Below are 25,379 nucleotides of genomic sequence, written 5' to 3'. Positions count from 1 at the left end.
GTTTAACTAGGCACAGTGCAAAGAAATCCTTTCTTTCTTTTTCTTGGTGCGGAGGCGCCAGCTTGGGCAATTGGGCCATTGTCACCCTGCAACAAAAAGGAAATTTCCAACCCGGACTTTGAAACATATGCTGCGCACAACCCGGACTTTGAAACCTACGTTGCACCCCACCCCGTCCCTCGAATAGCCCAATCTCAGCACTCAGTTTAGAAAACACGTGCTCGTGTGTGTTATCAGCAGTGTATTTATGTTAAGGGAGGAGGAGAAAAGAAGAGGGAGCTTCGGCTGGCTGTTGCCGCTGCCTCTCAGTTACAAAGTACTTGAATTACAGCTTGCGCAGGCCCAACGTGGCATCCAGCAAGTCCCGGCTTGCAGGCTTAGAAAGGAGGAGGATGCAGCCGAGAGCCTGGCTCGCGCTTTAAAGTTGCCTGCGTGTTTGTGCTTGTGTGTGTGCGTGTATGCGCGACGCCGCTTGGGGGAGGGGAGCGAGCCCAGCTAGCCACTAGCAAGGAGATCTTCTCTGTCTCCCTCTCCCTCTCCCCCCAACCTCCAACAATACTTTAACTGTCAATCAGGCTTAATAGGGTATAAAACCTGCTCCCAGGGCAAGGGAGCCGCGCCGGGAAGATAAGAAAGTGTCCCAGGAGGAGCAGCCAGAGGTCGCCGAGAGGGAGGCGGGCGGGCAGGCAGGCAGGCAGGCAACGCGAGTCGGACTCCTTCCCTGCCTCGGATCGGCGGCTCCGGAGCAAACAAGAAGCGGCCAAGGCTCTCCGCCACTTCTTTTCGCGTCTGCGTAAGAAAAAGCAGAGGAGGAGGCGGAGGCGGGCAAAGGCGGCGGGGAGTTTTCTTTACGCGGCGTATGTATAGAAGGGGGAGGGACCCCGGCGCGCTGCCCTGAACCTCCCCCCCCCCCCCGTCACTGATTTTTTTTTTTTTTAAAGCCAACTCCTTCCAAAAGTCTCTTTTTTCCAACCCCTTCCCCGAGAAGCAATTTCCTGAACTCCCCAGAATAGACATGAGCTGTCTGGAAAAGCGCTGCCGGCTCCCCATGCAGACGCCGCCGCCTCGGAGAGCTTCTGGGGGGCTTTCCAGCGCTGCTTAGACGGCAGGACGCTCTCCAAAGGAAACAAGGAGTTTTCTTTCGCGAAAGCGGAGAAACGGCCTCGATCCTCTCCGGGATCCGGATCGCCCAGCAACTCTGGAAAGTTCTCCCGAGCTGTTTGTTTTGAGATCTCCCGCTCCTCAGCGCGGCTGCTCTTGCTTGTCACTTTGGGAGAGCCCCAAAGCAAGATCTGTATATCTATATTTATACATCTATATGTGTACTCGGAAGTAAGCTCCGTTTTTAAGCGGGCTGGCGCCCGGGTAAAGCGTACCTAGAACTGCGGCTTTCCATTGGATTCTCTACCCACCTGCGAGGAAGTCCGACCGAGGAAGCCAGAAACTCGTGCAACGCCAGAACGGACTTTTGCGCGCAAGCTCGCGCAACCCATCTTCTCCCCCCCCCTTTTTTTTGTTTTTTTTGTTTGGCGGAGTGGAGGTACGTTTGCCTAGGATCCGATACACACTTTTGGACGCCGTGCTCCCCCTTCCCCACCCCTCCTCCTCGACGGACTCCTCAAAATTCCCTCCCTCTTCGTGCGTAACCCCCAACCCAAAGAGGATGGTTTGGAGACGCCTGGGCGCTCTGCTGCTCTTCCCGGTGCGGATGCTTTGCTTGGTAGCCAAGGCGGCGGCGTCCACGGTGCTCCCCAGCAAACTCCGCGACTTGGCCGGGGACAGCGTGCTTATCACCGGAGGAGGGCGAGGCATCGGGCGCTACTTGGCCAAGGAGTTCGCCAGACGCGGCGCCCGCAAGGTGAGAGGCTGGGAATAATGGGTGGCAATGATTTGAAGGCTGGGTGCGTGCGCCTGCTGGGGAGCGGTCCAACCTGAAGCTGCCTTCCAGGTACCCCTTCCAACTTCTCCGCTTGCATCTGTGAAGCATAGCAGCCAACTCCTAGAGGCCGAGGAGACTTTGCCCGCCACCCACCCCACAATAAAATATTTGAGGGTGCCTGCCCCCCCAAAGTTGATGGGCATTGCCATTCAAATGGTGTGCGTGTATCGTGCCTTGTGACTGATTACAGGGTGTGCGTCTTACCTGGACCCCCAAAATATTTTATTCAAGTTGTCATCCTTGCGGTAAAGGGACCCTGCAATTTAAGGGTTAGCCTGCAGGCCAACTGAATTCTACTCAAGAGTAGATTCGTGGAAATGGGTGAGCCTGTTAGTTGTGCCCATTAGCCTGAATGGGTCTGCTGTTGGTTTATTGCATTGATACCCGACCTTTTCTCTCTCTAACCAAGCTACTTGAGGGGGCCTACATGGTTCTCCCTTTCTTCATTTAATACACAACATCAACCCCGTGAGGTTGATTAGGTGGAGAGACAGTGACTGGTTCCAAGTCAGTGTCATGGCCAAGTAGGGATTTGAACCGTGCTCTGCCAAGCTCCTAGTCTGACACTCTAACCAGTAGGCTACCACTGGCTCTCATTGACTAGCCTTGGCTGCAACCCTAAAACTGGGAGCAGGGCAGGGGAAGCACACCTGAAGCTGCCTCTCCCACCACCTCCCAACTTCTCTACTTGCATTGGTGTGGCAGAAATTGTGCAATGAAGACAGGGCAGCCTAATGGTCAAGGCTGCATTCCTAATCCCACTTAACCTGGGGTTCTGAGGGGATTAGGAGGAGCCTCCGCTTGAAGCTACTTTCCAATCCCCCCCCCCCCCGCTTCCAATCTATCTGGCTGCATGAATAGAGCAACTGTGCAAGTGACAGATTGTGCAATTAAGGTGGAGTTGCCCGGCGGCTCATGCAGCAATTCTCAACCCACTTAACCCGGAGAGCAAGCCCCACTGAATCAATGGGACTTGCTTCTGAGAAGCCATGTTTAGGATGCAGCCTAAATTGCGGGCAGTGCCCTGCAATGAGGGAGATGCCACAGATCTCTGATCAGTTGGCTCCCACACCCAAAACTCAGGTGGGCTGGCTTGCCACATTTTATTTATTCATTAACTTAATTTCTACCCCACTCCCCATTTTATTCCACAACATCCCTGTGATTATAGGGTGAGAGACAGTCTTAGAAGGTCACCCGAGGGAGCTTTATGGCTAAATGGGGATTTGAACCCTGGTCTCTCAAGTCCTAAGTCGGACCCTCTAACCACTACACCTGAAGCAAGTAAAGTAGCCAACTATGCCATCTAAAGGAATGTGTCTGTGCATACAGGTTTAAAACCACTTTACAGCACCACTGGCTATCAATTGGGTAGCTCCCAGTTCAGATCTCAACTCTGCCTTAATTTGATCCTAGAGACTTAATTTAATTTGATCCTTGAGAGTTGGAAGGGACCCGAAGCATCATCTAGTCCAACCTGCTGCAATTTCCCTAAATGGTCTTCATCAAGCCACTCTTTTTGCCCACCCTTCAACTACAATATGAGGAATATTAATCTAGATTACAGGGTTATTGTATGGATTATGGTTTCCAGATAATGCAGGAAGGATAATATCCCGAGTCAGGCCATTGGTTCATCTAGCTCAGCCTACACTGACTGGCAGTGGCTGTCCGGGGTTTCAGGCAGGAGTCTCTCCCCACTCTGCTGGGGATCAAACCGGGGACCTTCTGTGGTAGATGCTTTACCACTGCAGCTCTCAGGGGTTGCCAAACTGTTTGGGCACACGGGTGCATTTGCAAACTCTTGTGGGCGCCATGTGCCTTATGTGATCATCCACACATGCACACACTGTGTTTATGAGCCATGTGTCATGCAGAGGTTAAGGCTGTGGTCCTAAGCAGCTCCTGGAAGAGCTGTGTAGCTCAGTGGCTGAGCATCTGCCTTGCAAGCAGAAGGTCCCAGGATCAGTTCCTGGCATCTCCAGGTAGTAGTAGGAAAAGACCCTTTTCTGAAACCATGCCTAGCCTCTGCAAGTCAATGTAGATGATAATAAGCCAGATGGATCAATGGCCTGTGTTTGTATAAGGCAGCTTCCTATTTAAACCAAACTCTCTTTTTTCAAATCCATGAGGACTAGAACCCTGCTTTATTTTTTTAAGGGAAGGACCAAAGCTCAATGGTAGAGCACACCCTTCTGGCGCAAAAGATCCCCCGTTCAATCCCAGGCATCTTCAAGTAGGGCTGGGAGAGGCTTCTGCCTGAGAGCCTGGAAGAGCCGCTGCCAGTCAGTGCAGACAATACTGAGCTAGATGGACCCAATAGTCTGACTTGGTATAAGGCAGTTTCCTATGTAACTCAATATGACTTTCTTCTGTATAGACATGCATATGATTGCATGGCTTATAGCACACATGTCCCGTTGGTGCTCTGTCAAGGTGATTTAAGCTTTCTTTCTGCCTGGCAGTTTTCACACTGCATGTACAGCCTGGGTAAGGGATTTGCCTCCCCCAGCCCACACACCGCTAGCAATATTTCTTGCAGATGATAAGGGAGCAGTCACGCCCAGGGAGGGGTAGACCTCCCACATCCAGCTCTCATTGAGCTGAATGACACCCCACGGCCCAGTGGAATGCAGCCAGACCATTATGGCTGTCTGGTTTGTTTGCTAAATGGAGAGGGGCTCTAGGGTGTCAGGAATATGTGCAAACTTTTATTTCCATGGATGGCAGATGGCAGATCTGGAGCTACTGGTAAATGGGTAGTTAATAGCAAATCAGCAAAGATTTCTGACTCTCGACTGCTCTATGTTGTCAACAGCCAAATAGACTCCCTCCCTTGGGGTAAACAGGAATGACTTTTACATGGAAGGGGTACATGCAAAACTAGTTCCTGGGCTTACATTTACTCACAGTAGACCCGCTGAAATTAAATAACGTGATTAAGTAAGGTCCATAGAATTCAACTTAGTTGAATACCACCCTCTAATCCTAAACCTATGGCTTCAGACACACCATGCATTTAAAGCACAAGACTTCCCTCCTCCCAAGAGTCCTGGGACCTGCAGTTTACTCATTGTAGAGCTACAATTCCCAGCACCCTTGTCAAACTGCAGTTCCCAAGATTCTTTGGAGGAAGTCGTGTGTTTTGAAATGTGCTTTAAATATTTGCAGTTCTGGTCGTTTTGTACCTGACCCTTGTGTGGGTGGATTTGGGGGTTGGGAGGGGGCCAAAAAGCCTGAAGTCCTCCCTCCCTTGATTATGCAACCACTCCATAATCTGGAGCATGTGGCAGCAGGTTGTGGCTTCCGGGAGGTGAAGGGAGTGTAGTTTGCACATGCCCAGAGAGGCAATCTGCCCTTTGATGTGGCTCGACGGAATGCAGTGGGTTTCGGAACAAAGGCAAATTTGGGACTGGCCTGTCTTGGGGTTCTGACATAAGAAGAACTCTGTGGAAAGTCTGTCTTGTCCATTTGCACACAGTCTGCAAAGAGAGGCTTCTTGGAAGCTCAGAATCTAGGGGCAGAGGCAATAACTGCACCACCACAATTTGACCATTGAACCTCTGGGATAGTTCAGTCCTTAGAGCATGAGACTCTTAATCTCAGAGTCATGGGTTTGAGCCCCACATTGGACAAGGATTCAGGATTGGACCAGATGACCCTTGGGATCCCTTCCACCTCTACAATTCTGATTCTATGAAAATGAATTTGCTGAATCCTCTAAGCCAGTAGTCATCGCCACATCTTGTAGCTAAGTGGTGGTGACAGGTAAATTTAAACTCTGGTCTCAGAGGGGCTGGGCAGTGTATCTTCAAATGGTAAGACTATGTATTGATACGCTTCCAGATGTGGAAAGCCGAGGGAGTGGGACTCTGAGCTTCTACCCCAGAGTCCTGCTCCAATGGCACCCCTGCCTGCATGTTAACTACAAATTATAAGAAGGGCTGGATGGTCAGTTCCTTAGTTAGCTTGATGGGGATACTGGATAATGCAGTCTTTCCATAGGCTACATGGTATAAATAATTCTACATAGAACTGACGGAGTCTCATTACTGCTTACTGGGCTGGTTGCATGCCAGGGGATCATTAGACAAGGCTTGTTTGTTGCAGTCCGTACCAGTAGGGGGAGCTTCTCAAAAGATTTGCATTATAAGGACCCTTCCCGATTGGTGTTTCGCTGTGGGTGTACAGTGGTACCTCAGGTTAAATACTTAATTCATTTTGGAGGTCCGTTCTTAACCTGAAACTGTTCTTAACCTGAAGCACCACTTTAGCTAATGGGGCCTCCCACTGCTGCCGCACCATTGGGGCACAATTTCTGTTCTCATCCTGAAGCAAAGTTCTTAACCTGAGGTACTATTTCTGGGTTAGCGGAGTCTGGAACCCGAAGCATCTGTAACCTGAAGCATATGTAACCTGAGGTACCACTGTATCCTGCAACACGTGCTCCACTCATTGATAATGCATTAGCGGTGGGTTTGTTCTGCTTTCGTTTGTGCTTCCTCGATGCTGCCACAAAATTGTTGTTTGGAGGTCTTACAGCACAACAAAAGTGGGACAAACGGCAACAGCAGCTCCAAAACATTTGTAGTATGAAAAGTTATGGGATTTCAGCAAGAAGTTACAAGGTATGCACCGATTGGGAATGAAGCAGTGTGACCCATCTGAAACTTCTGTCTGCATAAACAGCATTGAAAGTGGGATCAGGTATGACCCCCTCCCCCAATTGTATCATGAGCACCAATCATCATAAATTTTCAATGAAAAGGACATCTGGGGATGCCCTAAGTAAGCTCGTTGGTTCATTCAACCCAGTATTGTCTGCTCTGGACAGCCAGGTCCGTTGACGCAGGCGTCAAACCTGCGATTTCTGACTTGCAAAGCCAGCTACACTTGACTGTGCAAGTGAGAGGCAGCGTTTTAAAAACTGAACGGGAGGCCAAAGCAACCGAACTGGGGAATCTGGTTGGGTGACACCAGAAGAAAAGGGACGACTCTGTTGGTTTTGATTGGCGGCAGGGATTTCAGGAGGTGGGGCCCTGTGCTGGCGTGTGCGCACACGTTGTGGTGGGGAAAACCCCTTTGTGCTTCCAAACGGCAGAGATGCCAATCTTGTTCCAGCTTGCACGGAAATAGGGAGTGCGTTCACAAGCTGTGCAGCTGACTGACAGTTTGCATTTGTGATTTACAGGCACAGTACACTCTTTGCTGTTTATTTATCATCGGTATTTTTATACCGTGCACATATGGGCGTTTGTACATACCAGGGGCTGCCACCCTTGCTTGGTTTGTTCACCCAATCAGTCTCCTTGCCAAAACAACCCCCTTCCCTTAGAACTCGTCAAAAGCCTTTTATGATTATCCCCCCCACTTCTCACCCTTCCTCCACCCCACCACCACCAGTGTTGGAGGTGTAAAAGAGAAAGGCAGGGTGGGTTGCAAAAGTCTTGTATCTTCTTCTGTTGGGATGAAGAGTTGGTCCAGCAGTAGGAGGAAGGAGACCAGAAGAAGCCAGCCAGCCAATCTGGGAATTGGCAACTTCTGCAGTAGTAGATTACCAGGGTGACTGGCTACCACTTCTGGCAACCTTCCTTATTCCCACACAGACTGACCCTTCATCCTAACTGGGTGGGTGGCAGAGGAAACAGTGGTTCTCCAAGCTGCCCAAGGAGGAGAAAGGTCACCAGTAGCACAGTGCTGGCCACTGGGACCCAGTGGCAGGGTTCCCAGGGCTGGCAGGCTGAGGATTCAGCGGAGACCGAACCCATGGGACTCACTAATGTGTGTTAGCGATTGCAGCAGAGAAACTGGGGAGAAGTCAAATCTGGATTAACGGATTTGGCACAATGAGACGTGCACTCCGGATCACTGGAACAAGGCAGGCTAGCAATAGCCAAGCTTCCCCTTCTTCTGGCTATAGGACTCTGCTTTAGCTGGCTGGAGTGACAGAGGGGTTATCGCAGGAAGTAAAGCAAGTACCGTATTTTTGCTCTGTAAGACGCACCAGACCACAAGACACACCTAGTTTTTGGAGGAGGAAAACAAGAAAAAACATATTCTGAATCTCAGAAGCCAGAACAACAAGAGGGATTGCTGCGCAGTGAAAGCAGCAATCCCTCTTGCTGTTCTGACTTCTGGGATAGCTGTGCAGGCTGTATTCGCTCCATAAGACGCACACACATTTCCCCTTACTTTTTAGGAGGGAAAAAGTGAGTCTTATAGAGCAAAAAATACGGTATGTAGTTATGCTGGAAAGGTTGGAGAGTGAGGGGAAAAGCAAGCAGGCTGTTTTGCAGTAGGAAGAAGCACAGATCCTGACAGAGGACAGCTTGGGCCTCTGAGAGAAAGGGTAGCCAGAGAGAATATTTTGCCACACTTTGTATTTGTGTGTGTGTGTGCTTCCTTGAATGACCTGGATACTAGGACTGGGGAATATCTGGTTTTCAACCTCGTGCTATATCACCAGCTAAAAATCGTGATATACTGATATATCACAATGTCTGAAATAAGGATAGAGCTATGTAGAGGAACTGGCTGGCTTCAGGGTTTTCCCAGCATTGTGATTTTTGCCTAGCACAAACCCATCATGATTTGTGATATATTGCCAGGTCAGAAATTATGAGACTGATATCACAATATGGAGTTCAAACCGGTTTTTAGACAATATATGGATATATCACCCAACCCTACTGGATACGAAGTGGATCAGTCCCTTGAGTAGTTCACAGAGCTCTGTGTACATTGGGGTTGGGAACCTCAGATGTGGCCCTCTAGGCTTCTCTATCTGGCCCCATGGAATCTCCCCAGGTCACGCCCAGCTGTCCTGCTTTGCACCTTATTTGAGTGTTTTTGCCTGGCTGGAATGTGTCCTTGAATGACAATAGCGGCTTGTGCTTGTCTGGATCAGGGATAGAGCATAGAAACTTGCTTACTAAGCAAAGGTAAATTTGCATCTGCTGCTCCGCCCACTTCTGTCTCTGGCCCCACCCACCAGCAATGTCACACAGCCCTTGGAAGGTTGCCCAGTAGGAAATGCAGCCGTCTGACTGAGAAAGATTCTCCAGCCCTAGTCTAGGTTATTTCCAAGTGGTCTGTGGAGACGAGAAGCCTGGCTATCACTGCTCCAAGGTGTTCAGGTGCAGCGCTCTTGCTGAGAGCTCTGAGCATCGCTGTCAAGAGGTTCTCAGCATCGGTTGCACACTGCACCTTCCAGAGCATCCCCATAAGCTTCTCAGCACCCACCGGGCTCCTGAGCCTACCTCTGCCTGTTTCGCCATGTCCTCACATGCTCTTCCGAGGGCACGCGTCTCTGTCCAAGCCCTGCTTCTCAAAGCGAATTTCACTTCCCTTGCAGCTCTTGTTGAGTCCCTGCCACCTGTTTCATGTGGTTTCCGTATGGAGTTTCTCTTCCACGACGATTATGTAACTCCGGTGATTTTGCTCAACTGCTTCTTGTGGGCAGCTGCGCCTCCTGTTGATTAAGCTTAAGCCAATCTTCAAGCGTTGATCTGGAGGGGGGCCAAGAAGTCTTAGCCTAACAAGAAGAGGAAGAGAGAGGAAGAGGGCAGAGAGAGAAGAGTGGGAAGCTGACTCACAGCAGCAGCGTGGGCCATCCAGTTATTTTCCATTGGGATGGAGACACTGAGGTGGTGGCCCTTCGCAGTGAAATCTTTCTTTTTTTCAGACAATTTTTTATTGATTTTCACAGATTTTACAAATTTGCTTACATTTTGATATATGTTTCTCTTAGAATTTTGACTCCCCACCCTTATTTCCTTGATGTTTTTATTCCCACCTTATACCTACTGTTTTATATGACATTCTTTTCTCTAATACAATTATCCTCTATTTCACTTATCGTTGTTCTCATCCCGCTGCCCATAATTTGAACCTTGTCCGTGTTTTCATTTGGCTATAACAGTACTTCAACTAGTCTGGAAAGGGTTCTCCACTCTTCCATAAACAGTTCATCTCTTTTACCTCTTATTTTTGCTGTCAAATTTTGTCATTTCCACATAGTCCATTAGCTTTTGAAGCCATTTCTCCTTAGCTGGTACTTCTCTCCATTTCTGCGTGTACAGGATTCACAACAAAATCTTTCCCATGGGCAGAATCCAGCTACGTTTCTCTGAGAGGAGAACCTTTGAAATTAATGGACCCAAATGAGTCAGGACCCTTAATTTCTTAGGGTCTACTCATGAGTAGGGCTGACATTGGCAATAACACTCTTGTCACTTTTGGTTTCTCGTTTTTTTCCAATTTTCAGTTCTTCATATTTCTGCAGGGATTTTGTGATTCTGTTTATTTTATATAAAAAAGCCACAATGAAAATTCATCAGCATATAAATGCAAATTTTGCTTAATGTATGCTGCCTTGCCTTTTCCAAGCAGTGTCCCCAAGAGGATGCAGTTGGTGTGTTATTTTCATGAATGTGTGCAGAAAAATGCAGGATGGGCCTGGGCAGTGTAGAAGTCAGCAGCTGATGATGCTGAAGCCAGCTAAGAAAGGTCAGACTCACAGAGTTTGACCTTTGTCCCAGCAGGGATTAAATTGATTCTAATTAATAGACTTCACAATGGAAGGCTACCTTTAGTGGAGTTTAAAGGGCTTGGGTCATTGGTGGGTTGTTGTTGTTGCTGCTTTTTCCAGTCTGCCATAAATTACATCTCTAATTAGCTTGGGGTCCTCTGTGTAGCTGCCCTTCCCCCTACCCTCTAGCTTCTTAAATACATCCCATTGCACTCCCAGAAATGCCAATGTAGCTATATTTGCAACCTGGGGGTGAACACACACAGAAATAATTTTGTTTAGATTTTTTTTTTAAGAAAAGAAAACATAGCCAGTGAATTAGGGCTTTTTGTGGTTGTCTTCTGCAACATGTCATAGATGCAGTAATAAGGCCTTAGCTGTGGACCATCCACTGGTCATTCCTCATTATTAGCTGTTTTCTGATGCTTCCACAATATTATGGTATTGTTGCCATCTGGAGGGATTATCTGGGGCTGCATTCACACCACAATTTATTCTGTCTCCCCAGCATTTCCTTGCCTGTTAATATTTCACAGAATCATAGAGTTCAAAGGGACCCCCCAGGGTCTTCTCTTCCAACCCCTTGCAATGCAGGAACCACAGCTAAAGAATCCCCTGCAGATGGGCATCCAATTTCTATTTAAAAAACCTCTGCCGGAGGTGAGTCCACCACCTTCTGGACTGGAGTTGCTTGTGTGGAAGGCAAATCCTCGTGAGATGTGGTTCTCCGTTGTTCAACGCTATTCCTCTGACTTATCCAAAATAATGTTTTGACATCTGAAAGTCGGGTTTGCAGAGGAGGACATTTGCATATGTAAGGGGAAGCCTGGCAATCAAAGGATCCTTGATGTGTGTGTGTGTGTGTGTGTGTGTGTGTAAGCACATCCGGATCACTTGAGAGAATTGGCACCCACTACCTCCTTTGTGGCTCAGGGTTCATCGGCTGGTCAGGCAGTCCCCCCCCCCCAACCTATGACATCATGACCATTTTGTTTATCCCTCACACAGAACAAGCACTGTGAAGGGAGAAGTGGCTTCCGACTACTGGTCCCCCAAATCTTCTTTCTTTCTTTCTTTCTTTCTTTCTTTCTTTCTTTCTTTCTTTGCTTCGATTCAGCAGCCGCAAGACACTTGAATCAGGAACCCTGCAGCCCAGCAATTTTTGCTCTCATCGACAAGCAAGCATGACAACAATACTTTCTTCCTCTTTCCTTTGAACTCTTTGCAGGCTGGTTGCACCACCAGAGACTGTTCCAGACTGGGGACGGTGGTGTTTTTTATTTTATTTTAAGCAAGTATATTCAGCAGCATGTCATGGACACAAGAATGGTACGCTAGTGGCAAACTTAACACTGCGCTGTCCAAATACCATAACAGCTTTGTTAGTTGTGCTCTGATGCTTGTAAGAGGTGACCCGTTAGAAGGTTATAAGGTCAGACATGGCATAGAGAACACACAAAGCTTTATTGCGGTCCACAGACACAAAATACATAGTACAACAATAGTATATGTTGTTGTTTAGTCGTTTAGTCGTGTCCGACTCTTCGTGACCCCATGGACCAGAGCACGCCAGGCAACAATAGTATATAGTACATAGTATATTAGTATATATATAGTATATAGTACAACAATAGTATATAGCAACAGTCATTAAGGTGTAAGATCAGCTTTGCTAGCCAACAGAGGAGCTTTAGTCTATACATACTGATTTCTGATTTTTACTGCCTCTGAGAGGAATTTTACTACATCCAGTGTAATAGTATCAAACTTACCCTCAAGAAGAACCTTGACATGAAATGAGTTGGCCATTCCAGGTTGTTCTGACAGTACAGTGGTGCCTCGGGTTACATACGCTTCAGGTTACAGATGCTTCAGGTTACAGTCTCCGCTAACCCATAAATAGTACCTCAGGTTAAGAACTTTGCTTCAGGATGAGAATAGAAATCGCACGGTGGCAGCAGGAGGCCCCATTAGCTAAAGTGGTGCTTCAGGTTAAGAACAGTTTCAGGTTAAGAACGGACCTCCGGAACGAATTAAGTTCTTAACCCGAGGTACCACTGTATTGGATTGCTTACCATGAAGTTGTTACAGTAAGTGCCACACTTTTTTAACAATTAAAAAAATAGGTGCCAGTTCTACATACCCTTGAGTACGCGCGCCCCCTCCCCCCTGGGGGCGGGGGAAGCACTGGGTCTCGTAGGTTTAACAGTTTAGCATGCAGAATTTGCTTTGCTCTCTTGCCGCCACCCTGTTTCATCCCAGGGATTAGGAATCCAATGGAAGGAACTCCCCTATCCTTCTCAAAATACGTCACTGTATCTTTCCATTCTCTGCCGACACCTCTCGCTGTTTGCTTTCCATTATCTTTAATGCTCAAAGATTTGCCTCTGGCCCAACGGTGTTTACCATAGTTTCTCAGAGGTGTCATTAAGAGGCCTCTTAATGTCAGACTCCAAGCATCAAAAGGGTTTCTCTCCCAGCCTTGGGCAATGGTCAACCTTTCACATATCTCCCTTGCACAAAAGCTTGCCAAATCTCTTTTTTATATATACATGCCAATCTGGCATGACTTGGATTATCTTTTTTTTTTTTTTTTAAAGAGCTATTCCGGGAAGGGTTGATGGTGCTTTATATATGGAGTCTGAGCACTGGTCCTTCTAGCTTAGCATGGTCTGTGGTCCTCCAGATCTTGATGGACTATAGCTCCCATCAACCCTGTTCTCATGGAGGCTAAGGCTGGCCGTGATGGCTATACTCTGCCTCTGTGAGCAGAGGTAGCGATGCTGCTTCTGCATCCCAATTGCTGGAAACCACAGGAGGGGAGAGTGGTCTCTTGGATGGGTCCTGCTTGTGGTTTTCCCACAGGCATCTGCTCAACCACTGTGAGAACAGGATGCTGGACTAGATGGGCCATTGACATGCCCCAGCAGGACAATTGTGATGACCTTATAAAGGCAGCCCAATGTAGAGCACACTGTAGTAGTCCAGTCTGGTGTCCCTGAAAAAAATTACCCATCACTTGGGAAGACAGGTGAACTAATGCCAGTGTACTGGAAGAAGCAAAGATCACCAGTGTTGAAGCAATGATTCTTCAACATCAGCTTCATTGGACTGGTCATGTTCTTTGGATGCCTGACTATTGTCTTCCAAAGCAACTACTCTATTCCGAACTTAAACATGGAAAGCATAATGCTGGTGGTCAACAAAAGAGGTTTAAAGACTCTCTCAAGGCAAATTTAAAATAACGTAGTATAAACATCGACAACTGGGAAACACTGGCCTGTGAGCACTCCAATTGGAGAACAGCCTTTACCAAAGGTGCCATGGGCTTTGAAGACACTTGAACTCAGGACGAAAGGGAGAAATGAGCTAAGAGGAAGGCACGCTAGGCAAACCTTCACCGTGATCTACTACTGCCCGGAAACCTCTGTCCCCACTGTGGAAGGATGTGTGAATCCAGAATTGGCCTCCACAGTCACTTACAGACTCACTGTTAAAACTGTGTTTATGGAAGATGATCTTACTAGGCTACGAGTGATCGCCAGAGAAGAAGAAAGAAGAAGTCCAGTCTGGAAGCCATCAGAGCATGGAATGCAATGTGCATGCACATTGATCACAAGCCATTTTTACTATTTATAGCTCTGCTACAATCAGATCCCATTCAATGGCTTCCCATGGAGGCATCTGCTTGGCTACTGTGAGAACAGAGTGCCAGACTAGATGGGCCATTGGCCTGATCCTGCAGGACACTTAAATTCTTATGTTCATTGGCCATTCTGGCTGTGGCCAAGAGGACAACATATATAAGTTTTAATAACATTCACATGTCTCTCAGCAACTTTTCCCACCAGGACGAATCAAAGTCTTGGTTACCAGTATTACATTTAAGCAAACCCCTAGCTGCAGGCAGCTGAAAAGAAGGGACAAAATTTGACCTCACCCAGTCCCTTTCTTCCATGACTGAACACAAACTTTGCTCTCTTTCAGCTACTGTTTGCACTTGCTCAAGCTGTTACCCTTTTGTCAACAGGTACCTTTGTGTGGCCGGGGCTGACAGATCCTTCCTGGCTTCAAGAGTTATGAAGTGCCCATTAAGGGCAGTCAGATCTGGTAGCATTGCTTTCTCTCTGCTTCTCATTTTTCCAGTCTTAAATTCAGGTCTCCACATCTCTGGAGCAAATTCGCATTTTTTAATATTAAAAAACAAACAGACCCACATCCTCATTAAAATTCACCAGCATTTTAAGTGTAGAGTTCTCCCAACAGCCACAATTTTTAATGCAGGTCTGGCTAACAGACACATCTTTGCAATGCACTTCCCCCTACTATAAAACTTTTCCGTATGTTATTTTCACTAATATATGCATTTCAGGCTTGAAGCACCAACAAGAGCACCTTGAACTGGGTCCAGAAGTGAACTGGCAACCAATGCAGCTGTTTTAAAATGGGGTTTATATGGGGCAGAGGATGCTAACTGTTGAGCAAAATGAAAAAAAAAATTGGGGGAATGGAATGGAGTATCTTGGAAGGGGAAATAGCTGACTGGCTGGCACTCTGCATAGGAAGCATACTGGGCAACTAGGTCAGCTGATAGAACATGAGACTCTTAATCTCAAGGTCATGCATTCGAGCCCCATGTTGGGCAAAATATTCCTGCATTGCAGGGGGTTGGACTAGATGACCCTTGGGGTACCTCCCAACTCTGGAATTCTATAAGCCTATGCAACATTTATTGCAGAGGCCACTTTTGTTGGTATTTATTCCTCCCGGGCATCCTTTCTTTTGTCTGCTTGTCTCCAACAAAACCTTCCCCCCCCCCCGTTTATCTATTGTCTGTACTCCTTGCATTTTTTTCTTTGCACCTTTTTCTTTTAGAAGACCCTCCCCTGCACCCAAATTTACATTACTTTTTTAATTTATTTTTTTATTTAATTTTACAAAAAAAAGAAAGAGAAAGAAAAACAAAGAACAATACATAACACTGTAAACACATTTATACAGTGGTACCTCAGGTTACAGATGCTTCAGGTTACAGATTCCACTAACCCAGAAATAGTACCTCGGGTTAAGAACTTTGTTTAGGGTAAGAACAGAAATCGTGCTCTGGCAGCGGCAGTGGGAGGCCCCATTAGCTAAAGTGGTACCTCAGGTTAAGAACAGTTTCAGGTTAAGAACAGACCTCCAGAACGAATTAAGTTCTTAACCAGAGGTACCACTGTATACATGTTTTCCAAAATGCAGATTACAAAAAAGAAGATAAAAGTTGCTGTTTGCCGCTTTCGGCATCTTTACAATAAGGCAGGATGCTATTTTTTCAACAAAACACACAACCGTGCACCGCGATGTTTGCGCATTGCTCCTCCTCTGCTGATGCCAACCACAGAAGGCAAATGGGGTTGGTGGCAGAGCGCCACCCTGAACGATGATGTCATGCCACCCGTTGCATTGGCATGGGAAGGGAAAAGAATGGCATCGGTGCGGAGCCCCTCTCGGTCTGCTATTTGGGGGGCTGAGGCAGTTAGCAACCTGTAGCTAATTACGGTGCAACAGCAGAGTCCTTCCGCCATCCAGCGCTGGCATCCTAGGCGGGCGGGAGGCCGCTCGCTGCTGACCCCAGCCCCTGGCAGCCCACCTTCTCCTGGGATGGCACAACGAAGCATTCCACCTGGCTGCCAAGGATTGAGGTCACCTAGAGTAGCAACAGGGCAGGAAGCTTCTGCACAGCGCCAGCCTTCCACAGCAGGGATTAACCGCTTCGCTGAGCTGCTGCCCTCGACAATTTTATGGTCAGTAACTTTCTGAAAAGGAGAGCGTGTCTCTTGCAGGAGGGAGGGAGGCCAGCGGCTGAGGAGGGGTAAGGTGGGGGGGGGGGAGAGAGAAGAGGACTGGATGGGTTCCAGGATGGGAAGCTATCACATCCGAAAACTACAGCCCTAGACAGAGGTCGGGTTTTCCAACGCTTCTTCCTGCCCGCCCAACACAAATACAGAAACTCCAGCGCTTATTTAGGGATGGGGCTGGGATGTGTCTATTCCACTGTTATTAAAGGTGTGGGAGATATTGTGGCAGGGAATTGTTGTCTACTGTAGCAAGGCTTTGGCTGATTTATTTAGTTTTTTTTATAATCCATACTTTCATTAAAAAATGTAGCAGGGTGGAGTAAACAGAGGAATAAAATCAGCAGATGATCCATAAATGCAGCAATTAAAAGGACAAAATAATGATGATGCAAATGCCTGCCTAAACAATGCAGATTTCAGAAGACATATAAAAGAAGGCAGGTACAATTCCTGCTAAACTTCTACTGGCAGGGAGGGCAGGGCCTGCCACACTGATCTTTAGTAATGGCCAAATGAATCAGAGGATCTCAGTGACTGAGGTGGAGCATAAGGAATTGGGCAGTCCTTGTTGTGGTGGTGGTTGTTGTTAATTATTATTATTTATAAGCTGCCCATCTGACTGGGTTACCTCAGCCACTCTGGCCAGCTTCCAACAAATATAAAACCATAATGAAACATTAAAAACTTCCCTAAACAGGGCTGCCTTTAGATGTCTTCTAAAAGGCAGATAGTTGTTTATTTCCTTGACATCTGATGGGAGGGCATTCCACAGGGCGGGCACCCTAACCGAGAAGGCCCTCTGCCTGGTTCCCTGTAACTTCTTGCAGGGAGAGAACTGCCAGAAGGCCCTCGGCGCTGGACCTCAGTGTCCGGGCAGAACGATGGGGGTGGAGACACTCCTTCAGGTATACTGGTCTGAGGCTATTTAGGGCTTTCAAGGTCAGCACCACACCAACACTTTGAATTGTGCTCAGACATGTACCGGGAGCTAGTGAAGATCCTTTAGGACCAGTGTCATATGGTCTCGGTGGCCACTCCCAGTCACCAGTCTAGCTGCCGCATTCTGGATTAGTTGTCATTTCCAAGTCACCTTCAAAGGTAGCCCCACGTAGAGCGCATTGCAGTAGTCCAAGCGGGAGATAACCAGCGCATGCATGTACTAAATGGCCTTGGTCCAGTATATCTGAAGGAGTATCTCCACCCCCATCGTTCTACCCGGACACTGAGGTCCAGCGCCAAGGGCCTTCTGGTGGTTCACTCACTGCGAGAAGTCAAGTTAGAGGGAACCAGGCAGAGGGCCTTCTTGATAGTGGCGCCTGCCCTGTGGAACACCCTCCCACCAGATGTCAACTACCAGACTTTTAGAAGACATCTGAAGGCAGCCCTATTTAGGGAAACTTTTAATGTTTGATGCATTACGGTATTTAAATCTTTTGTTGGAAGCCGCCCAGAGTGACTGGGGAAGCCCAGCCAGATGGGCGGGGTATAAATAATAAATTATTATTATTATATTATTACTTTAGCCCAAGTTGTGTGGATTAACACAACTATCTTGAACCTCCCCTAGTAGCAAATCAGAAACCAGTGAAACTCAGCATCTGAATAACATGATGGCTGTGGTTAGAAACTTGGGCAGTCCCACATGAAGCATGGTACCATAATCAAGCCTTAAGGTTACAATTGGCACTGGTAGGGAAGGCGGGGAGATGGACAATAGGTGGAACCAGAGCCCATGACGGGTGCAGCTACCCCCTGGCTGGTTGTGAGTGAGAAGGCAAGCAGAGAAATAAAAGGCGCTGGGCTGGCAGGGTGGACACTGGGGTTGGTGGGGATGAAGCTGCACTGGTGAAGCATTCTCAAAGCAACTGGATGTCATTGGGCAATGATTCTTAAAGAGCCATCTTCTTGCAGATTATCCTGTGGGGTCGGACGGAGAAGTGCCTAAAAGAAACCACGGAGGAGATCCGAGCGATGGGAACAGAGTGCCATTACTTCATCTGTGATGTGGGCAACCGCGAAGAGGTTTACCGACAGGCCAAAGCCGTCCGTGAAAAGGTACGTTTGGTGAAGAAACTTATCAAATTCTCAAATGACACCAAACTGGGAGGGACAGTGAATACCGCAGGAGATAGGATTCAATGTGAGCCCACAGTGTGATACAGCAGCAAAAAAAGCTCATCTAGGCTGCATCAACCGAAGTATATTGCTCAGCTCAAGGGAAGTCAGAGTACCGCTCTATTGTGCATTGGGCAGACCACACCCTTAGTACTGTGTCCAGTTCTAGGCACCAGTTAAAGAAGGATATTGGCAGGCTGGAGGGTGCAGAGGAGGGCAGCCAAGATGATAAAGGGTCTGTAAATCAAGCCTTATGAGAAACAGTTGAGGGAGTTGAGGGTGTTTAGCCTAGAGAAGAGAAGATTGAGAGGAGAGCCACCTTCAACTTTCTGAAGGGCCGTCACATGGAAGATGGAGAAAGCTTGTTTCCACTGCTCCAAAGGGTGGGACCTTTCTGACATTAAGAGCTGTTTGTCAGTGGGATGGAATCCATCAGAAACTGTACTCGACCCTGCTTCGCTTTGCAAATATGCCGGCAGTAAACAATGCAGACTGGAATCTTGCTTTCTTTTTAAGGGCAGTTCCATAAGTTCAGTGGGAGAGCATCACCTTTGCTTACAGAGGGTCCCAGGCATTTCCGGATTGGGCTGAGAAAGGCCTGAAACCCAGGGGAACCACAGCCTGTCAGTGTAGACAATACTGAGCTCTAATATAACATGAGGCAGCTTCATGTGGAGCATCTGTAGCCGAAGAGCACATGTATTGGATGCTGAAGATCCTAGGTTCAATCCCCGGTGTGTCCAGGTAGGGTTGGGAGAGAGTCCTGTCTGAAACCCTGGAGAACTGCTGACAATACTGAGCTAGTTGGAATCTGTATAAGGATGCATAATATGTTTACTGTTGGGAAGCAAAAGACTGAGCTCAATGTACCTTTGGTCAGATCTTGCAGGGCTCATCCACTGACTGGGGGCTTCTCCTTTCTCCCTTCTCTCCTCTCCAGGTCGGGGATATCACCATCCTAGTGAACAACGCAGCCGTTGTTCACGGCAAGAGCTTGATGGAGAGCGATGATGACGCACTGCTGAAATCACAGCACATCAACACGCTGGGACAGTTCTGGGTACGAAGCCATCCTTTCTCCCACGTTCTCAGGCTTGGAAGTGACAGCAGGGAATTGCAGCCAGCAAAATCTTGGCTGCTCCGAGGGATGGCTCAGCCGAATTCGGGAAGATCAGCCCGGCATGCAAACCTGCCAGGAAAAACAGGGAGGAGGGGGAGGTGTGTGCAGGGGGAAAGATTCCAGCTACCTACCAAAATTAATACTAAGCACCGTCGGGTGATGCTTTAGGCATGTGATGCTCTTTTAGACACCCCTGAATTAGTCTCTACTGCTGGGTAGATTTTCCTTTTCCTGCCCCTGATCTAAACTGGGGTGATTAATTAATTAATTCTTTTTTTTTTTACCAATTGTCAAGTAGATTGGGCATTGGGGACCTCCTTATCTCTCTCTACCCAATGCATTTCCGCCTGTGGTCAATTGCCTGATATCTCAGCTCCATCCTACATGAGGAATTGTGACTTGCAAAGGAGAAGCAGGTCTCTTGAAAAGAAGAAGGGGGTGGCCTCTGTGGCCCTCCTGGACTCCAACTGCCATCATGCCTCAGCCAGAAATGGCCAATTGTCAGGGATGATGGGAGTTGGAGTCCAGCAGTTCCTGGAGGGTCACAGCTTTCCCATCAGTCAGGGTTGGAGTCAGGAGCAAGTTGGCAGTAAATCACACGGCGTCAGTGAAGTTCTCTTTATTCAAGGAAACCAGGTTGACTCCAGAGGCCAGGCCTAATGAGCACAGCAGTTCATCCTGGTAAATCTTGCCCCTATGAGACAGTTGTTGGGAATGAAGGTCCCCGCCTTCCCACAGTTCCCTAAGTCCTCTCTTCACCCAGGTCCTTCCCAAGCAATCTGAGTCATTGCCACTGTGCCTGACTTTGCTCCACACTCTTCATCTCTCTTCTGGTTCTGGGAGACCAGGGAGGGAGGGGAGCTGGTTGCAGCATGAGGGGAGACTCCATGGCTTCTTCAGCAGCCTGCCTGATCTCTGCCAATTGGGCCTCCTCTTCTCCAGCCTCTGCTTCTGCCTCTGCTTCTGGACTGCTCTCTGCCACAGCCTCTTCCTGCTCACCAAACCCTATGACCTCTTCAGCTTCCAACCCTCATCCCTCTTCTCCCTCTAGCCCCTTATCATCATCCCACCTCCAGTCCCCAGGCTCTGAGCCTTCTTCCCTTGGGGGTTCCCCAGCTGGTGCCTCCCACCACATCTCTGACATCATCCCTGCCATGGCTGCCAGCTTACAGTAACACAGATGTGGGCTTTTCCAACTGGTGGCACCACTGTTGTGCAGTGTCCTCCTCTCTGAAAATATAGGAGCCCTCCCCACTGGTTCTCGCTTTCCACCAGCTCTTGAAGACACACTTGGTTAAAGACCAGCATCCCCCTTAAATTTGAACTTCCTGATCTAATTGCCTTGGTGGCTCTTTCCATGCTTCTTCTTTTCAACGGGTCTTATCCCGTTGCATATTGTAGTTGCGGAAGATTTCGTGGGAAGGTTTTTATTGTGCATTTCAGTTAGGCACGGGTATTTTATGTTTTATTTTATACCTGTAACCCGCTAAGAAGCCATTTCAGTGTGCAAGTAGTACATAAATCAAGTACAGTGGACGCTCGGGTTGCGAACGTGATCCATGCAGGAGGCACGTTCGCAACCTGCAGTGTTCGCAACCCGTGACCCGCACGTCTGCGCATGCACTGGTTGCGAATCAGTGCTTCTGTGTATGCGCAAAGTGCGATGTAGCGCTTCTGCGCATGTGCAAGCGCCGAAACCTGGAAGTAACCCGTTCTGGTATTTCCAGGTTCGGCGCAATGCGCAACCCAAAATCGTGCAACCCGACGCGTCTGTAACCCAAGGTATGACTGTAATTAACAGCAGTTATCAATGATCATGATATGTGAACCAAAGTTATTCTCTCTCTGCCCACAGACCACAAAGGCCTTCTTGCCGCGGATGCTGGAACTGCAGAAAGGGCACATTGTTTGCCTCAATTCTATCCTGGCCTTGTCTGCCATCCCTGGGGCTATTGACTATTGCACTTCCAAAGCCTCCTCTTTTGCCTTCATGGAGAGCTTGACGCTGGGTCTCTTGGACTGTCCTGGAGTAAACGCAACCACTGTCCTTCCATTCCACACCAGCACAGAGATGTTTCAAGGCATGCGGATCAGGTCAGTGCAGACAGCCACAAAAACAGGTCTGGTTGGCGATGCGTGAGGTAGATCCTGCATTTATGAAGGAGCAGGGGTGGGAAATCCTGGGGCAGCCCGGCAACGTTCAATCTACAGCTGAAGGATATCATGTAAGTGGTTTGGATAAAGCAATATACAGTACAGGGCTACCTTGGTTCTCAAACTTAATCCGTTCCGGAAGTCCATTCCAAAACCAAAGCGTTCCAAAACTAAGGCGTGCTTTCCCATAGAAAGTAATGCAAAATGGATTAATCTGTTCCAGACTTTTAAAAACAACCCCGAAAACAGCAATTTAACATCAGTTTTACCATCTAACGAGACCATTGATCCATGAAATAAAAGCAGTAATAATCAATGTACTGTACTATAAAATAAATAAGACAGTATTGTAGATGATAAAAATTAAAATTATTTCTTTTTCTTACCTGCGCTGATGATAGTCATTGTTTGGATGTTTTATCCATTTCTGCTGTCACACAACCAATCAATCAGTAGCTGAACAGGGTTCCACACAGTCACAAAAACGAATTAACCGAAAAAGCCTCAAAAACCAAAATTCAAAATAAATAGTAAAAACAAAAGTGCCAAACTTATTCTGTTCTGGAAGTCCGTTTGACTTCTGAAATGTTCAAAAACCAAGGCGCAGCTTCTGAGTGGTGCAGGTGCCCCGGAAACAATAGCCAACAACCGCATCAGATGTTTGGCTTCTGAAAAACATTTGAAAACTGGAACACTTACTTCTGGGTTTTTAGCATTTGAAAATCAAAGCGTTTGAGTACCAAGGCATTTGAGAACCAAGGTACCACTGTATACGTTTTTAAAATATCAATACAGTTTTTAAAAACAAGAAGACGGAACATTTTTTCAGCACCACCCTCTGTCCTCCAAAGCGTTTGCAGCCTGAGGCAGCTGCCTCATTCTGCCTAACCGTAGAGCTGGCCGCGAGGTGAACAAACAGGGCTGTGTTTTGTTTTCCAGATTCCCCAACCTCTTCCCTCCACTAAAGCCAGAGACGGTGGCTCGGAGGACAGTAGAAGCTGTTCAGCAGAACCAAGCTTTCCTCCTGCTGCCATGGACAATGCACATCCTGATCATCTTGAAAAGGTGCGGCCTGCTGCTCCACACCCATTTTTATTTTATTTGTTCAGTGATACAAGGAGGTCAAGTTGGCTCTCCGACTCCTCCCCATTTTTTATCAACAAGCCTGTGAAATGGTGGCTTGGTCCAAGGTTACCATGTGAGCTTTATGGCCAAGTGAGGGATTTGAACCTTGGTCTCCTGTGGGCTATTCCAGAGCCTATTCTGGCTGTCCCAACAGCTAAACCACACTAGCTCTCCAAATCTAGTCCTGGCAAGATGGAGCATGAATGGGGGGGAGATTGAGGGGCTGCAGGTACCAACCCTGCCCTCATCATCTCCTACCTCCACCCTCAACTTTCATGTATTGTGAAGGAAGGTCTGAAGGGGGAATCTTGGAGAGTTTGGCATCTTCGATGATGAGAAGAGGCCTGATGGAGTAGGGAAGGGAAAACCAAGGCCCAGCAGCTCTCTCGGTTCCACAAAGAGCTTGTGCCAAAATGTCAGCACAGTGAGTTGCAGAGCAACTTGAACTGTGAGATGAATACCCTGAGATGGTGAGATTTACTGGAGAGGTTTACTGGATCAGGCCAGTGGCTGATCTAGTCATAGAATCATAGAAGGGACCACAAGGATCACCTGGTCCGACTCCCCACAGTACAGGAATATTTTGCCCAACCTGGGGCTGGAACCCACAACCCTGAGATTAAGAGTTTCATGCTCTATCAACTGAGCTATCCTTCAGTCCAGCATCCTCTTCTCACAGTGGCTAACCTGTGGGAAATCAGCAAGCAGGATTCAAGCGCAAGAGCCCTTCCCCTTTCCTGCAGTTTCCAGGAATTGGTATTCAGAAGCATCGCTGCCTCTAACTGTGTAGGAACCACGTAGCCATCATGGCTAGAAGCCACCTACAGCTCTCTCCTCCATGAATTTCTTTTCACATTATTTGCAAAGCGTAAAATAAAAACAAACTACCCAGTCCTTCAGTGTCCAGTGCACCTGTCTGCTCTGCCTGTCCTCTGCTCTGCCTCCGGTGGACTGGCTGACCCACCCTCTCTTGCCTTCCTCTCTTGCAGCATCCTCCCGCAAGCGGCACTCGAAGAAATCCACAAGTTCTCCGGGAGCTACACCTGCATGAACACTTTCAAAGGGCGCACGTAGGCTCCGCGTCTCGCTCACGCACCAAGCAGGCCGAGAGCCCGACGAGGGCAATCGGCGGGGCCTCCCGAGGCCACACGCTTGCTCTCCCTTGCCACGGCGACAGCGTCGAGAGCCGTAGCGGAAAGGGGTGGAAGAAGAACTCACAGGGGCAAGGAAGGGGGACGAGCAACGGCAGCCATTTGCAACGTAGATTTTCAGAGGAGTTTCAAAGCCTAGCGGTTTGCCGAACCTCCCGTGCCGAGTACATTCCACTTTGGCCTGCTAATCAGGAATTGCAAATTAATTTAGTGGGGTTCCCTCCCCAATTTGTGTGTGTGTGTGTTGGGGAAGGGGTTTCTCATTTTGTAAAGCTTGTAAGATTTCACTACCCTTGGGTGAGTGCTGAGACTAGTGGTTATGAAGAAGTAACAGAAAAATGGATGCCACATTATTCTTTTTAGCCAAGGAAGCAGCAAGGACCTCTGCCTCCCACATGCCAGGAAAAGAGTATGGAATGTTCTTTAGCAAGGGGCAGCTGGCAGGAGTCTTTGGCAATGGACAGAGGGAAACAGCATCAAATGCTTCTATTGGGTTATCCGTAGATTGTAGGGAAAGGTGCATCTTGTGTCTGCAATGCTTGGACCAAGGAAACCATCACAACTGCCTCATCGGATCACACCAAACCCCAGAATTCTGTTTCCAGCAGCAGACAACCTGAACTCCCTGGGTTGGTTTCATTCCATTTGTCTGGAGTAGATCTACTGCCTCTGAACAGGACGTGGTCCTTCTTAGCTATGGTGGTTTATTGCCATTGATAGACTCAATCTTAATATGCACAGGCTACGTGCAAGGGTTCTGCTTTTCTTTTTTTGCAAGGAAGGAGCAAGTTAAGGCGAGTCATGCAAGGGTATCTCAGCATTTTTCAAGATAGGTAGTTGGTGCATCCTCTTTCTATGGTGGCCGGAAGCTTTGTGGGAAGGATCAAATTTGCACGGACAGACTTCCCAAACGAGTCCAGCTCTCTGCTCCTCAAAAACACCTCCAAACAGAACACAAAACCAGTCACTCATTCATATACACACATATATAAATAAATAAAGGGCTTGCTAAGCTGCAGTGGTGGTCTTTGTGTGGACTTGGCATGTTCTATGGCTGCCCATAAAAATAAAAAAAATAGCTCCAGATATAATGTGTGAATGGGATGAGGAGTCCAGTGAGAGAAGCCATTTTGTTTTCGACAGTGTATCCAGAATCAGCAAGTAAGATCGGCAACCGATTGTTCAGGGTTATCAACCACTCGGTCATGCCCTCTTGCGGGTTACTCCAATCCATTCTGTGTTTTTCCCCCTTGCCTGCCCCTCTTTAGTTGGTAAGCATTCTGAGTCTGTCTTCACTAGGCTTGAGATGCATCAATTGTTCAAGAGATGTAAATTCTCACAACCTTGTAAAGGGAGTTGAGTCTCCTCCTTGAAGGGTCCTGGTGGTTCTTTCTATCTAAGGACT

General features: G+C 47.8%; 1 protein-coding gene across 2 annotated transcripts; it reads left to right on the top strand.

Annotated features, from left to right (window-relative positions):
- The first annotated feature begins 203 nt into the window (after positions 1 to 203).
- On the top strand, positions 204 to 24,992 carry DHRS3 (dehydrogenase/reductase 3). Of its 2 annotated transcripts, none has more exons than XM_083628945.1 (6): positions 204 to 1,858; positions 18,221 to 18,364; positions 19,365 to 19,484; positions 21,400 to 21,638; positions 22,638 to 22,763; positions 23,813 to 24,992. In XM_083628945.1, exons 1-6 carry the CDS (start codon positions 1,664 to 1,666, stop codon positions 23,895 to 23,897), a joined length of 909 nt encoding a protein of 302 aa, XP_083485071.1. In that variant the 5' UTR covers positions 204 to 1,663; the 3' UTR covers positions 23,898 to 24,992. The 2 variants fall into 2 exon arrangements, with proteins under 2 accessions (XP_083485071.1, XP_083485072.1); XM_083628946.1 differs by lacking the exon at positions 204 to 1,858 and adding an exon at positions 16,235 to 16,255.
- Positions 24,993 to 25,379: the final 387 nt, after the last annotated feature.

The sequence above is a fragment of the Podarcis filfolensis genome (assembly GCF_964270895.1).
Source record: "Podarcis filfolensis genome assembly, chromosome: 8".
In the NCBI taxonomy this organism is placed as follows: domain Eukaryota; kingdom Metazoa; phylum Chordata; class Lepidosauria; order Squamata; family Lacertidae; genus Podarcis; species Podarcis filfolensis.
The sequence above is the reverse complement of the archived record's forward strand: the minus strand, read 5'-3'. Positions and strand labels throughout refer to the sequence as shown.